The sequence below is a fragment of the Acinonyx jubatus genome, chromosome E3 (genome assembly GCF_027475565.1).
Source record: "Acinonyx jubatus isolate Ajub_Pintada_27869175 chromosome E3, VMU_Ajub_asm_v1.0, whole genome shotgun sequence".
Taxonomy (NCBI): Eukaryota; Metazoa; Chordata; class Mammalia; order Carnivora; family Felidae; genus Acinonyx; species Acinonyx jubatus.
In genome coordinates, this window is record NC_069398.1 from 21,141,816 (window position 1) to 21,155,802 (window position 13,987).

The 13,987-nt window shown below is 42.3% G+C and overlaps 2 protein-coding genes across 4 annotated transcripts in view; one reads left to right on the forward strand and one right to left on the reverse strand.

Moving 5' to 3' along the window:
* Positions 1 to 606: 606 nt before the first annotated feature.
* On the reverse strand, positions 607 to 6,586 carry SBDS (SBDS ribosome maturation factor). The gene is made up of 5 exons (XM_015069887.3): positions 6,231 to 6,586; positions 5,443 to 5,572; positions 3,841 to 4,041; positions 2,296 to 2,460; positions 607 to 1,362 (listed from the first exon to the last, which is right to left on the reverse strand). The coding sequence occupies exons 1-5, from the start codon at positions 6,356 to 6,358 to the stop codon at positions 1,234 to 1,236; spliced, it is 753 nt and encodes a 250-aa protein (XP_014925373.1). The 5' UTR covers positions 6,359 to 6,586; the 3' UTR covers positions 607 to 1,233.
* A 663-nt stretch (positions 6,587 to 7,249) lies between these two features.
* LOC106972846 (S-adenosyl-L-methionine-dependent tRNA 4-demethylwyosine synthase TYW1) overlaps positions 7,250 to 13,987 on the forward strand; it is a 210,947-nt gene continuing 204,209 nt past the window's right edge. Inside the window, exons 1-4 of one of the 3 annotated variants that reach the window (XM_053213792.1) lie at positions 7,251 to 7,439; positions 7,763 to 7,880; positions 8,556 to 8,686; positions 9,296 to 9,448. In XM_053213792.1, coding sequence (XP_053069767.1) covers positions 9,359 to 9,448 — 90 coding nt within the window. In that variant the 5' untranslated portion in view covers positions 7,251 to 7,439; positions 7,763 to 7,880; positions 8,556 to 8,686; positions 9,296 to 9,358. Of the gene's footprint in view, positions 7,440 to 7,762; positions 7,881 to 8,555; positions 8,687 to 9,295; positions 9,449 to 13,987 lie in introns of all 3 variants that reach the window. The other 2 variants (XM_053213791.1, XM_027041851.2) reach the window with 2 other exon arrangements.

Here is a 13,987-nt window from a genome sequence, read left to right on the forward strand (position 1 = left end):
CAAGCCCCGCGTCGGGCTCTGTGCTGACAGCTCAGAGCCTGGAGCCTGTTTCAGATTCTGTGTCTCCCTCTCTCTCTGCCCCTCCCCTGTTCATGCTCTGTCTCTCTGTCTCAAAAATAAATAAACGTTGAAAAAAAAAATTAAAAACAAACAAACAAAAAAACCCAAAAACTTTTATCCATAAAATACGTTTGTATGTTAAGTTTGTTTGTTTTTTTTTTTAGGTAGGCTTCACCCCCAGCGTGGAGCCCAATGCAGGGTTCAAAGTCATGCCCCTGAGGTCAAGAGTCAGAGGCTTAACTGACTGAGCCAGCCAGGTGCCCTTGCATGTTAATTTTGAATGAAACCCTAATTTATGTTCTAGAATATCTTTTTGAAGATAAGCAGATTGAAAACAACTTGCATGTTGTCCATTTAAGTACTAAAATAGTTATATTCAATTATATCCCAAATCACTAAGATTTATCAGGTGTTCAGCAGAACAGGCTCTGTTCTACCCACTCCTCATGGGGCTTATTTAGTCCTGCTGCGAACTCTCCAACCCTACCAGACAACAGGCAGAGAAAAGAAGGGAGCTTGGAAGCTGTCTAGAAACACAAGCCATGGTTTAATAAAAATAAAGAGTGGTTTTATTGATAACATATAATTGCGGCTACATTAATATATATTATAAACTTTAAGGATTAGAAACCAATGACTTTATTCTTTACTGAGAATAATCTAGGGTACGGCCATATGTTCCGCGAATCTTACTTCAGTCCCACACAGTGGTCCTAGATCTATTTTTCACAAAATCAGGAAGTCACCATCCAAGCTTTGTATCAGGCCACACGTTTCATTAAGTAGAAATAAGACATTATGTTTTCTTCAGCAAATACCCCTTTTGTCACATCGTCCGATCTTCTCACATTTATCTTAATATACAAAGCTTAACTTTTCACCCCCAAGATAACGTGCATGTTGGAAAGTGCAAGTCATGAGACAGCAGCAAAATGCTACTCTGCCCTTTGTATCCTGGATTTTTCATTTTTGCCCCAGACCCCGCTTTATCATTAAAACTACATGAATCCCACAGTGTGATACTTTATCAGAAAAGTCTTTTGTGTACACGTTACCACAAAGATGGAAAACGTCAAACAGTCCGAGCAAGTGTTTGGCAGACCACAGAAAGGAAAGAGGACCGTGGGAAAAGAAAACGCTTTAGTGTTTTAGAGCTGAAGAGCTTGACGGGCGTCATTCAAATTTCTCATCCCCTTCTTCCACGTCCTTCAGGTTGAGCACTTCCAGAGAACCTTTGCCTTTTGTCTCCTTTTTTATGAGCTCATCGATTTCTCTGAAGCAGCCTGGGTCAATCAGACACACCTGAAACACGGAACACAGGTGCTCAGCAGGTGCAACGGAATGAACACAGCCCCCGCTTTCTCTCAGACACACAGCACGTTCCAGATGTCTCTACTGCTACCGTCCTACAGTGCAAGAACGAAGACAGGGCACAGGGAAGCAGGCAGGGCTCTAGTCTAGCCTCGCTCTTTTAAGGGCACACACAGGCCCTGCGACAGGCGTTAACCTCCCCGTCTGAGGTCGTCTCTGGACTCCACAGCCATCAAGTGAAGTGGCTGGAAGAGGAGAGCGTGGTTCTTTTGATACTACAGTTTAGCGCGAGGATTTACAGTCTGGCGAGAGCACCTCTATTTATCCACATCAGAAGGAGAAAAAGCAGCTTGAAGGCCTATTTAGAAATCACATGTGAAGTTCTGAAAAGACCGGAGAACTTCAGAATGTCAGATGTGTCCCTTCGCGTTTAGGGAGGAATGCCCAACAACCCGGGCCAGAGCTTGTTTATACTGGCGCTGGAGCCAAATCTCAGGGCCCGGGTTTGCAGACAACCGAATCTCTGCTGCGTCTGACACTGCGGGGCCACTGCGGGGTCCAAAGACCCCATGCTTTGCCGCGTCTTTAAAATGTTCTATGGGCAATGAGGCCGTCCAACTTTTCGTCTCATTTCCAATTTCCTCATAATAGAAGACTCACCGTAAAATATATTCTCTCGTCTAAACTGAGCATGGATTTAACCAGAAAAAACAAACCATCCCCCCACCCCCAAATCCCAAGTTGTGCTTAATTTAACTATAATTTCGTTTTAGTCTGACCTTGAGATTTTTACTTAATTCCAGGTAAGATGTTTCTGGAAATGTCTATTGTTCACACCTTTAAATGTCTGTGACACATTTATGACTAGAAAACAGATGATTCTGGTAACATGGACGCAAAAGAAGAAGAATATTTTTATCTTACAATTTCTAACTGCTGACTGTAGTCTTCGCTTTCTATAACCTTGATTAGGGGCTTCAGCTTTTCTTTCAGCTTCTTCCCTTCATTCACTGGAAGAAGGAACCGAAGTCTCATGTGAGCACGTTCGATCTTCATCTTCTCCTTTAACTGCTTTATCACTTCCAAAGCCTGGCGAGACCAAATTGAAAATGTTGGCAATTTCTTTGCTACCTTTGCTGCATTACTTTGTAAGGTATTCAAGACAAAGCAGTTCCCATCCAGCCAAATTAGACGGTGGTTTTTAGGTAGGACACAAAGAACATAAACACCCATAGAAAAGAGAAGATAAATTGGACTTGAAGATTACACACTTGTGGGTTTCAAAACACTATTGAGGAAGTGAAGACAGCCCATTAAATAGGTGAAAATATTAGTCAATCACACATTTGATGAGGTGCTAGTATCCAGAATATATACAGAACTCTTACAACTTGATAATGAAGAAACAAATAAAGAATGGCCAAAGAATCTAAATACTGATTTCTCCAAAGATGACCAAAGGTCAACGGGCACAATATGCTGAAATCATTTGTTATTAGGGAGATGCAAGTCAAAACCAGAATAGTACACCCAGGATGGCTGTAATAAGAAAGGTGGATTAACAACAAATATCAAAGATGTGGAGAAATCGGAACCCTTGCACACTGATTGTGGAAATGTAAAATGCCTCAGCTATTTTGGAAAATGGTTTGGCAGTTCCTCAAAAGGTTAAATATAGTTACCATATGACCTAGTAATTCCATTCCTGAGTCCAGAGAAATGAAACACGTCCACACAAAAATTTGTAATGAATTTCAGAGCAGCATTATTCATGATAGCTAAAAAGTAGAAACAACACAAATACCCATCAACAGATGGATGAATCAACAGAATATGGTATTTCCATACAATGGGTTATTGTTGAGTCCCAAAAAGGAATAAAGCACTGATATGTACTACAACAGGTATGAACCGTCAAAGGGCCACATATTGTCTGATTCCATTTATAGGAGATGTCCAGAAGAGAAAAGTCCATAAAAACAGAAAACAAATTTGCTGAACAGCTGTGAGAAGGGTATATGAGGAGTGAGTGCTAATGGCCACAAGGTTTCTTCTGGGGGTGATGGAAACGTTCTCAAGTTAGGTAGTAGGGAAGGCTGCAAAAACTTTGTGAATATGCCACTGAATTGTTCACTGTAAAAAGATGACCTTGTATGTCATGTGAATTAGATAGAAATCAAAAAAATCTAAGATGTGGAGTTGAAAGGATTCTTTAAAAATTCAAGTTTTATCTTTAAAGGTTTGACTTGGATAGGAAGATGAGAGCTGTAGTACATTTGTGTTTAGTTAAAAAAAATTCCATTGCTTTTCCCTAAAACCCCCATCATTTCCTTCCTCCCTCCCCCTAATCTCCTACCTTACTGCTTCCAAGTAGTATCACTTTATTATCACAGACAGATCATTTTCAATGGTTTCTTCAGAGAAAATTGATTTTCATTTGGATACTTTTTGACATTAAAAACCACTCACCTGCTGTTTTGTACTTTTATTGGTTTTGACTGAATAGTGGATGTCCTTCATGGCTCTCTCTATAAGGATAACAGTGTACGGTCTCTTTGTTTCAGGGTTCACACACTTGTCGGCCACAATGGTTGCAATGTCCCTGAACATCTGCTCCAGCTGTGTATGCCGTTCTTTATCTGATACTTGAACCTCTCCTTTAGTCAAAATCTAAAAAAACCCCAGATTTAAATATCTTTATTGTGCATTATTTGTTAACTGACCACAAGAATTAATAACTTGGGAGAGAAAATTAAATTCCATCCTCTTCAGCTACTCACATATAGGTAATAAACTGAACTTTGCCCAAATGATACACTGGATTATCTTGTGCTCTAAGATACTATTTATTTAGGTGGGGGAAGGGGAAAAGTCAATTTAGGCAAAGGTTGTAAATGGTGAAACCCTTAAAAAGAAAATTTAATTTTAGGTATATTATGCTCAAAATATAAAAATGGACAAAAATAAGGTAATTTAGTAGAAAATTTAAGTTTTGGAGACTTTGACAAAATATATTCATGTCCTGCATTATTAAAAATGATGCCACACAAAAAGACTCCCCAAACAATCTGACTAAAATGAGCAGAGAACTCGAATAGACATTTTCTCAAGCAAGACATACAGATGGCCAACAGACACATGAAAAGATGCTGAACATCACTCCAACACCACTCATCATCAAAGGAATGCAAATCAAAGCACAATGAGTTTTCACCTCACCCCTATCAGAATGGCTAGAAATCAAAAAAACAAGAAACCAACAAGTGTTGGAGAGGATGTGGAGAAAAAGGAACTCTCAGTGCCCTGTTGGTGGGAATGCAAACTGGTACAGCCACTGTGGAAGTCAGTATAGAGGTTCCTCAAAAAAATAAAAATAGAACTACCATGTGATCTCGTAATTTCACCACTGGGTACTTACCCAAAGAAAATGGAAACTCTAATTTGAAAAGATATTTGCACCCCAGTGTTTATTGCAGTATTCTTTTCAATAGCCATGATGCAACCTAAGTGTCCACTGATAGATGAATGGATAAAGAAATAGTATACATACACAATGGAATATGACTCAGCCATAAAAAAGAATGAGATCTTGCCATTTGCAATGACATGGATGGACCTAAATGGTATAACGCTAAGTGAAATAAGTCAGACAAAGAGTAATACCGTATGATTTCACTATTTGGAATTTAAGAAACACATAAACAAACAAAAAAAGGGCACAAACAAAAAAAGACTCTTAACCATAGTGGTTGCCAGAGGGGAGGTGGGTAGGGAAAAGTCACAGAGATGAAAAAACAGCATATGGAATACAGTCAATAAGACTAATAACATTGCTTGGTGACAGGTGGTGACGACACTTATCATGGTAAGCACTAAATTACAGAATGCATACAAAAGAACGCACAGTGATGTGTATTGTTGAATCACTATGTTGTACACCTGAAACTAATTCTAACACTATTAATTATACGTCAATTAAAAAAGTGATGTTACTCAGGTCACGCCTAAAAAATAACGATTCAAGTTTAACATACGTTCAAGTACTTCTAACACATAGCTCTTAGAACTCACCTGCTTACAGATTTCTGTCTGGTCATCTGTTCCAAATGCACTGATCAGATCTTCCTTCTTTGCAACTTGACCTTTAGAAACATTTACAAACACTGAGTGGGTCTGTAGAACTTCATCAAGGTCTTTTTCCCTTGTGACAGCAGGAGAGAAAAGTCCTAAGTGAACACACTTGAAACTTGGAAATTCATTCACATTTAAATACAAGATGGTAGTGACATAATAGTAAGAAACAACAAATACTCAGCGAGAGGGAACATTTTCAAAACTCAGAACCGTATCTGTATTCCCACTTACTCACTGGAGAAAAACGTCACGGGATCATGTATGAAACACTGAGCTGTGGGGGCAGAGGGCGGGCTGCTGCCAGGGAATTCCGATCCCTAGATGGCAGCAGCGAAGACACTACGCACTTCGGTGAAAACTACAGGGCAAAGATCTGTGACATCAGGATGTGCTATAGCCACGGAAGTATTTGGAAGACTAGGTCTCCACCCTTTAACATTATTTTGGCAAAAGGGCCATATTTTGGGGATTTCTTGGCTGTGGCTTTCAGGACACCAACCAATTAAAACAAAACTCCGAACCAACAACCCAAACCACAACAATTCAACAAAAAGGGAATCCTGGATTTAGGCGCTAAGCTCGAGAAAGACAGTGACTTTTCACGCTCACTGCAGGAATAAATTGTCCACTTCCTTCCCTGTCAAGACACCAGCTCGAACACTAGGGGCAGGCCGCCTCGGAGGCTACAAGCTCCGGCCAGAGCTCGGACGGAGAGGGTCACTCACACGCCGCTCCGCCAGCCGACGACTTTGTTCTTGTAGCAGGCGATTTCGAAGCGCTTCCCGGCGCGCTTCATCCGCACCACGGCCACATTGGTTAGGCGGATCTGGTTGGTGGGGGTGAAGATCGACATGGTGGCTGCTCACAGCCCTTCCCGGGTCTGGTGAACCAAGGCACACCCGTGCGGCCGGCCGGAGGGACCACCTGCGCCTCGCTGTAACGACCCGGCGGCGCGCGGCACGACCACTACCTACCCGGACAGCCGCCACGATACACCCAGTTGACTTATTGCGCAGGCGTCAGGTGTTGCGGAAACCGGGCGAGGAAACATGAGCAACGACGCCTGCGCATTGTGGCTTTTACGACATCGTTCGGCTCGCGACAAGAGAAGCGCTCTTCCTTGATGTAATTTACTTCCGCCAAGGAGCTCTGATTGGCTGGTGATGCTGATGTTTTAGCTACCGGCTGGAAACGTAGAGTCGGTCCCTCAGAGTTCCGCAGGTTTCGGGGTCGCGCCCTCAAACTTCTCTTACGGAAAAATTGTAAAATAAAAAACTTGAGAAAACAGTGTGATGAACCGCCACGAACCCATCGCCCTGCTTCAACGATTATCAACATTTTGCCATTCATGTTCCATTCTCCCTCTTCTTTTTGGTCAGAGTAGTTTAAAGCAAATTATAAGGTTTTAGCTTTACAGTCTGTACTCCTCACAGATGAAGGCAACAAGATTAACCATTATTCCTTAATATCATCTACTAGCCAGCCCATAACCCAATTTCTCGAAATAATGCTTTTTCACAATCGGTGTGTTTGAAGTGAGGTCCAAAGGAGACACAGATTACGTCTGGTTGATGACACGCTTTTAATGTGCCCATCTTTCCCAGGTTTCTTTCCTATACCACCACGCCTGTTTTGACCCTGCTTCCCTCTAGACCCGCCCCTTGCACCTCTGAGCCAATCCGAGAGGAGCCGGGAGCGCTTGGGCTACCTAGCTTGGATCTCTAAGCGGGGCTTCTCTCTGGGCCCGCCCCTTCCCCCTCTGAACCAATCCGGACGGGCTGGCGAGTGGCATGGCTGCCCCCAGCTCTCCGGGCTCCGGGTATACTGGTAATACTTCAAGATAGTTCTGGTCGTCTCCCGGTGTCCGAGCCAGGTTCTTCAGGTCTGCAGTCCTAGTCTATCGGGCCGCAGAGCCTGGGCTCTGAGGAGAATGGGTAAGCCGTCACCCCCCCCCCCCCCCCCCGCCCCCCGACAGGCAAAATCGTGGAGGGGGAGGAGAGAGGGAACCGTTTTTCTCACTCTCTCCTGGCGGAGTGGCGTCCTCGAGGACCGTCCTTCAGAGGTTGTTGCACTTGTCAGCCCGGGACAGGAGCCATTGACAGCAAGGGAGGATTGATCCTTGCTTTTGACCTGGCTTTTGCCTCATGAGGTTAGGGGATGAGTTCAGAAGGAACTGTGCTTCTGACCTCAAGTAAAACGCATAGAGAACTGCCCACTTTCTTTACCCACGTGTTTGGTGGCTTTTGGTCTTTTCCAGGGTGGAGCAGCAACGGCAAAGCCCATGTTTGTTTTTTCCACGGTGGAGCAGCACCTGTAAACCCCAGAATTTAGGCTTCGCCTTTTGAAATTGCCTCCAGTTCAACATTTGAGGCCAGGTCCATTCATACGTCTTTCCAAAAAACGGGGTGTGAGATCCATTGCAAGTAACAGTGGGTCTTTAAAACTAGAGCAAAGAGAATAGTATTTTTTAAAGCTTTTCTTATGGAGTACTCAAAACACAGCAGAGTTAATTCCACGTAAAGTGTTTTGACTTTGTTCACTTCTCTTGCTTCCAAGTGCTATATCCAAATGAAGGTACAATTTTGTGTTTTTCTGAGTTAGCATCGTTACGGTAATTTTATCACATGACCACATGCAGTTGTATATTATTTTTATTAGCGTTGATATTTTTTAGAATTCTTACCCGGGTTGTTGAATATGAAGGTTGGTTTTATTTTATCTTTTAATATTTATTTTTGAGAGAGAGACAGAGACAGAGAGAGACAGCATGAGCAGGGGAGGAGCAGAGAGAGAGGGAGACACAAAATCCAAAGCAGGCTCTCCAGGTTCTGAGCTATTCAGCACAGAGCCCATTGCTGGGCTTGTGACAGCTTAGAGCCAGATGTGGGGCTGGAACTCATGGAGTATGAGGTCATGACCTGAGCTGAAGTCAGATGCTTAACTGAGCTACCCAGGCGCCCCTATTTTATTTTTTATTCTTAAAATAAGGATGGGCAGCTTTGTATATGTAACTTTATGTAAAATTACATGTATGTATTTTTTAAATTTAGATCCTTCTTTGGATACATGGGACTTCTCTTCACCTTTAATATCATTATGGATAAACAGGTTTTACATATATTTGGGCTTTGCCTTTGGCATTAGCCTTTGGATTTGTTTCCAGATTGTCATCAGGAAGCAGGTAAGTGGAGTTGGTTTTTATAGGAGAGAATTAAGGCATTAGATTTATAGAGAATTTAGAGTGCAGATTTTCTAAGGTTTTCAGAAAAGCTAAAAGGAACTTTTCAGTCACTTTTATGTTTGGTCTCTACACAGGTTTTTTTTTTTATGCCTAAAAATTTTATTCTCAGTTTTTAGAGACAAATTTATTATGAAATAAGTTATTTATGTTTTCTTTGATGGGCTGTGGATGTTTTACTCTTGAGATACAGGAAGAGTTCATAGTGAAAAATTAAGCCTTCATAAGAAAAATCTATTTAGCGCTTTTAAAGAGTAGTAGTCTTCTGTTTTCTTACCACTAATTAAGGATTGGAAAGTAAGTTCCTCGTCTTATTTCGATAAAGCACATTATGGATGAATGTATGTATAGTTAGTTCTGTCCTGGAGGAATTGGGAATCTTTATAGCCTTAAGGATCGTAGGTCCAGCCTTTAAAGGACCTAATTATATCAAGGGGTTAATATTTGAGGAGTACACCAGAAAGATTAAGAGAATAGTAAAATCGGTTATTGTCTGTGCTGTCATCACTACTGAAGTTGGGAAAAGACTCAAACTTGATGGATTTTGTGTAGTTGTTTATCTTCAAGGGCAAGAACTCAAAGGATAAGTCTGTTCCAAAAGCAACTCGGGATTTGATGACAAATGGTTATATCTCTCTTCAAAAGAAGGACATCTTAGTGTCTGGAGTGAAGATTTTCTATGGTTCCCAGACTGGAACAGCGAAGGTGAGAACTTCATATGATATTTTTCTCTGGGTTTCTTGATCTTTTAGAAGATCCCTTAAAGGTATTCATTCACAGTGAACTGAATCGGTCTTCTAATTTTTTTTTTTTTCTTTTAAATCTTCTTTTTTCCCTTCCCCAGCATACCTTTTTCCTTCCCGGGGCATTGCATGGGTTTTTAACCCTTGTGCCCAATTCCAGCCTTGTGCCCAATTCCAGCCCAATTCCAGTCTGATGGTCACTGTCCTGAGGGGTTTTGTGCTGAAGCTTGCTTCTGCCTCAGCAGAATGGAGAGTTCTAAGCCTTTTACTGATGGCGGGTGCGAAAGTAGGGGATAGTGAAAAGAGCATGTCAGCAGTAGCGTCCAGTATGGGATGGGGCCCTGACTTTCACGACGTCACACATCTACTTAATAAAATGTGTTTTGATTTAATAGCGTTAAAAGTGTTAACAGTAGACATCGAATACTGCTTAAAGTAGATATGTGCTGCGGATGTATTTGCTGTCGGCTTCTTTGTTATGAAGGTCACAGCTATTTAGTGCTTTTTAGGAAAAGATTCTAAGGCGAAGGTGAAAATGAAGTTAAAAAGTCAGTGTCAACTGATTTTTGTGGGGTACTGAAGAGGGTCGTACTGCCCTCTTGTGGATGTTTTGTAGAATAATATTTCTTCGCTTTTCAGAACTCCAGTGCCGGCTTTGTGCCACATCATAGTTGAAGGTCACTTAACATTAAGGGTTCAGCCTTAAGCAACAGAGGTGGGGAACCAGAAGAAATGTAAAAAAGGCATCTGAGCAGCCAAAACAAAGTCCTTTTATGTTACTCATAGAAGATCTCAAAGCCTCTCTTTATGTGTGTTTTTAATTTTTTTAAAAGATCAAATTGACACTTGAAGACTGTAACAAATCCAGGTGTGTGGAGGGTTCATACTGAAAAGTACTTTCTAGTGAATCTTTTTTTAACTATTTCTTCTTTTTGATTCCTCTGATGGCTGTTTCTTTATGCTGTGTTTCTAGATTGATCAATGTTGGATAAAAGTTATTGACTTCTTATGTTAGTTAACACAGACTTTCCTCAAATATTGGTTGTTGGCCTGTTGGCTTAATGTCGTTGGCATCTCATTGTTGATACGGGTTAGATGACCCTCCTAAAAGCTATGCCATCTGAATTTCTTTATTCTGCTTTCACATTTAATGGCTTCATATTTGCTGGGTGTAGATTAGTTTTTCCTTACAGCTTTGAAGGCATCACTTCATTGTCTTACACCGGTCAGTGTTGTTGATGAAAAAGTTAGTCTCCTCATTCCTTTGTAGATGACTTGATTTTTGTGTTTCCGGAAGCTTTTAGAGTCATGTCTTTGTCCTTGAGGTTTGGAACTTTTTTGAGATGGTGTCTAGGTTGGATCTTTTTTCAGCTGTTGTGCTGGACACTTGGGCTCTTTTGAAGATTTGTGAGCATTTCTGCTAATGTTTTTGGGCATATTTTTTCCCTTCCATTTTCTGTTTTTTTCTTTAAAAAAATTTTTTTTTAATGTTCATTTTTGAGAAAGAGAGTGAGAGAGACGAAGATAGAGTGTGAACAGCAGAGGGGCAGAGAGAGAGGGAGACACAGGATCCGAAGCAGGCTCCAGGCTCTGAGCTGTCAGCATAGAGCCAGATGCGAGGCTCAAACTCACAAACCATGAGATCATGACCTGAGCCCAAGTTGGTCGCTTAACTGACTGAGCCACCCAGGCTTCCCATTTTTATTTTATTAAAAAAATTTTTTTTTAAACTGTTTTTTTTCTTTCTGTCATTTGTGTTGGCTGGATATTAGAGCTTTTGGATGGCTTCTTTGTCTTAAATCTTTTCTCTTTTGTAACTCTTTTTCTTTCCACTTGGGGTTGTGGGATTTCAATTCCAAACCTTTTTGAATGTTTTATTTTGGTTCTTACGTTTTTAGTTGCAAAAACACCATTTTGTTCGTTTTTTTCTACCCCTCCCCCCAATTTTGTTTGTTTTTAAAACATGTTTATTTTTGAGAGAGAGCTCGTGCACATGAGTGAGTGGGGAAGGGGCAGAGAGAGGGGGACAGAGGAGCCCAAGAAAGCTCCATGCTGACAGCAGAGAGTGTGATGTGGGGCTCAAACTCAAGAACTGTGAGATTAGGACCTGAGCCAAGGTCAGACGCTTTCTGACCTTGCCATTTTTCTTTCCTGCTGCTTGTTCTAGTCAAGTTCCTGGTGAACCATGGTTTTCTGTTCATTTTTAGACAGAATGATGGGCTAGCTGGTGTGGGTTTTCTCTGTTCTTGTGTGAACAGATGTGTGTTCTTTAATTATAAATTTTTCACCGGACGCTCTGTGCAGGGTGGGTCAGAGCATACCGTGTGACCTATTGGCCCCATATCTCCCTCTAACTGCCATCTCAGATTTTTTTTTTTTAAGAGTAAAGCGCCTTGAAAATATCTGCCACTATCTCTAAATCTCCAATTTCCCTACTCCTGTTTTTCTTGGACCACTCTTGTCAGGCTTCTATGCCCTGACGTGTTCCTGGTGCTTTTCATATTGCTGATTAGTTCTCACCTTTCATCTTACTTGACATTCTTCTCTAGGTCATCCTCCTGCTTGGCCAGGGCTAGCCTTCCTTACTTATCATCTGCTAATTTCTCCTCTGCTTGACCTCTAAAGGTAGGAGTGTCCCAAGGCTCCGTCCTTGAGACCCTGTCTCTATTTGCACTCACTGTGCTCTCTAAGGGATCTTATTATCTAGACTGTGTTCTTGCCTCTAGATACAATTTGGCAGACTTTTTCTGTAAAGGGCAAGCCATTTTATTTTTTACGCTATGTATGTGTATGTATTTAGGCTTTTAGTTTTTGTGGGCCAAACAGTCTTTGTTGCAGCTGCTCAGCTCTGCTGCCTTGGCGTGGATGCAGCCACAGACAATACGTAAATTAAGTGGCATGACTGTATCCCTGTAACTTGCACCTGTAGAACCAAACGGAGGGCTGGATTTGACCTGCCGGCCTTCGTTTGTATGCGCTGAGGGCCTCTGAATTTATGGTTTCCATCTGAACTGTTCCCCTCAACTCCAGACTCCCATGTCCAGTTACTCTTAGATCTTTATGTGATGTCTAGTAGGCATCTCAGAATTCAGATGCTCAACTGAACTCCCGAGTTTTTTGTCCAGACCTTTTTCACTTACACTCTTTACCAACTTCATCTTTCCAGTTGCCTAGCTCAAAGAAAACCTTTGGCTTCTCTCTTTTTCCTACTCCCCTCCCCCCATGCAATTTGTCAGCAAATGCTGTTTGTTCTACTTCCACAATGGATCCAGGTGCCAGTCACTTCTCAGCACTGTGGTTCGGGGCACCCTCAGATTTTGTCTGGATCACTGCAGTCACGTCCCCTTCATTCAGTGCCGCTCGGCCCCTCCCTCGGCTTCAGGGCCCTCTCAGCTCCGCAGCCAGAGGGACTCTGAAAACTTAAGTGGAACCACATTCCCAGCAGTGACCTCCTCATTCACTTAGAGTAAGTGCCAAAGCCCTCACAGTGGCCAGGAAGCCCTCACGTCTGGTTTTCCCTTATCTCTTTTACCTCATTTCCTTGGTCCCCCCCAGTCCCCCTCAGTGTTGTCAGCCTCTTTGCCAAGCCTGCCCCCTCCTTTGGGCCTTTTCACTTCCACGTTACCTCTGTTTGGGGTAGCCGCATGGCTTGCCCTCTCATTTCCTTCAGGTTTGGCTCAAATCTTTGTCTTTGAGACCACTTCTCCAGTTCTGATACCAGCTACCCAGAGTTTTTGTCAGATTCCACAGGTATAAGGGCCCAGTCTACAAGACTTGTCTCCACTTCAGATGCCAGGGGCCACTAGTCCCAGGGGCCACCTGTGCTTGTGACTGGAACAGCTATAAGTTCGATCCCACGGTCCTCCTTAGGTTCGATAATTTCCCGGAACGATTCACAGAACTCAGGAATTGCCTGACTGGCTACATTTACTGGTTTCTTGTAAAGGACACAAGACAGACACAGACAAATGGCAGACATGCATAGGGCAAGGTATGGTGGACAGGAATGGCTCAGAGCTTCTGGACCTTCTCTGTGCACCACCTTCTCAGTGTAACAATGTGTTCACCAACCCAGAAACTCCCTGAAACCTGTCCGTTAGAGGTATTAATGGACATTTCAAATCATTGGCCATTGATGATTGAACTCACTGGGAACGATGGTACTGAAAGTTCTAAATCTCTAATCATGTTGTTGGTTTTGTGACGACCAGCCTCCCTCCTGTAGCTACCTGGGGCCTGCCTCCCCATAAGTTACTTCATTAGGATACCAAAGGCAGTAAGTTCCAAGGGTTTTAGGACCTTTGTGCCTGGAACTAGGGGCAAAGACTGAATATGTGTATGCATATTTTTATCTTATGCACCTGTTCTGACACTCCCTGTGTATAATGACAACTATCGTCATACCTGTAATACTGTATTCTTACCCTTTACCCCGATTTATTTTCTTCCATAGCACTGGTCATCCTCTGATTAACTATGTGTTCTCATTTCTTTGCTGTGT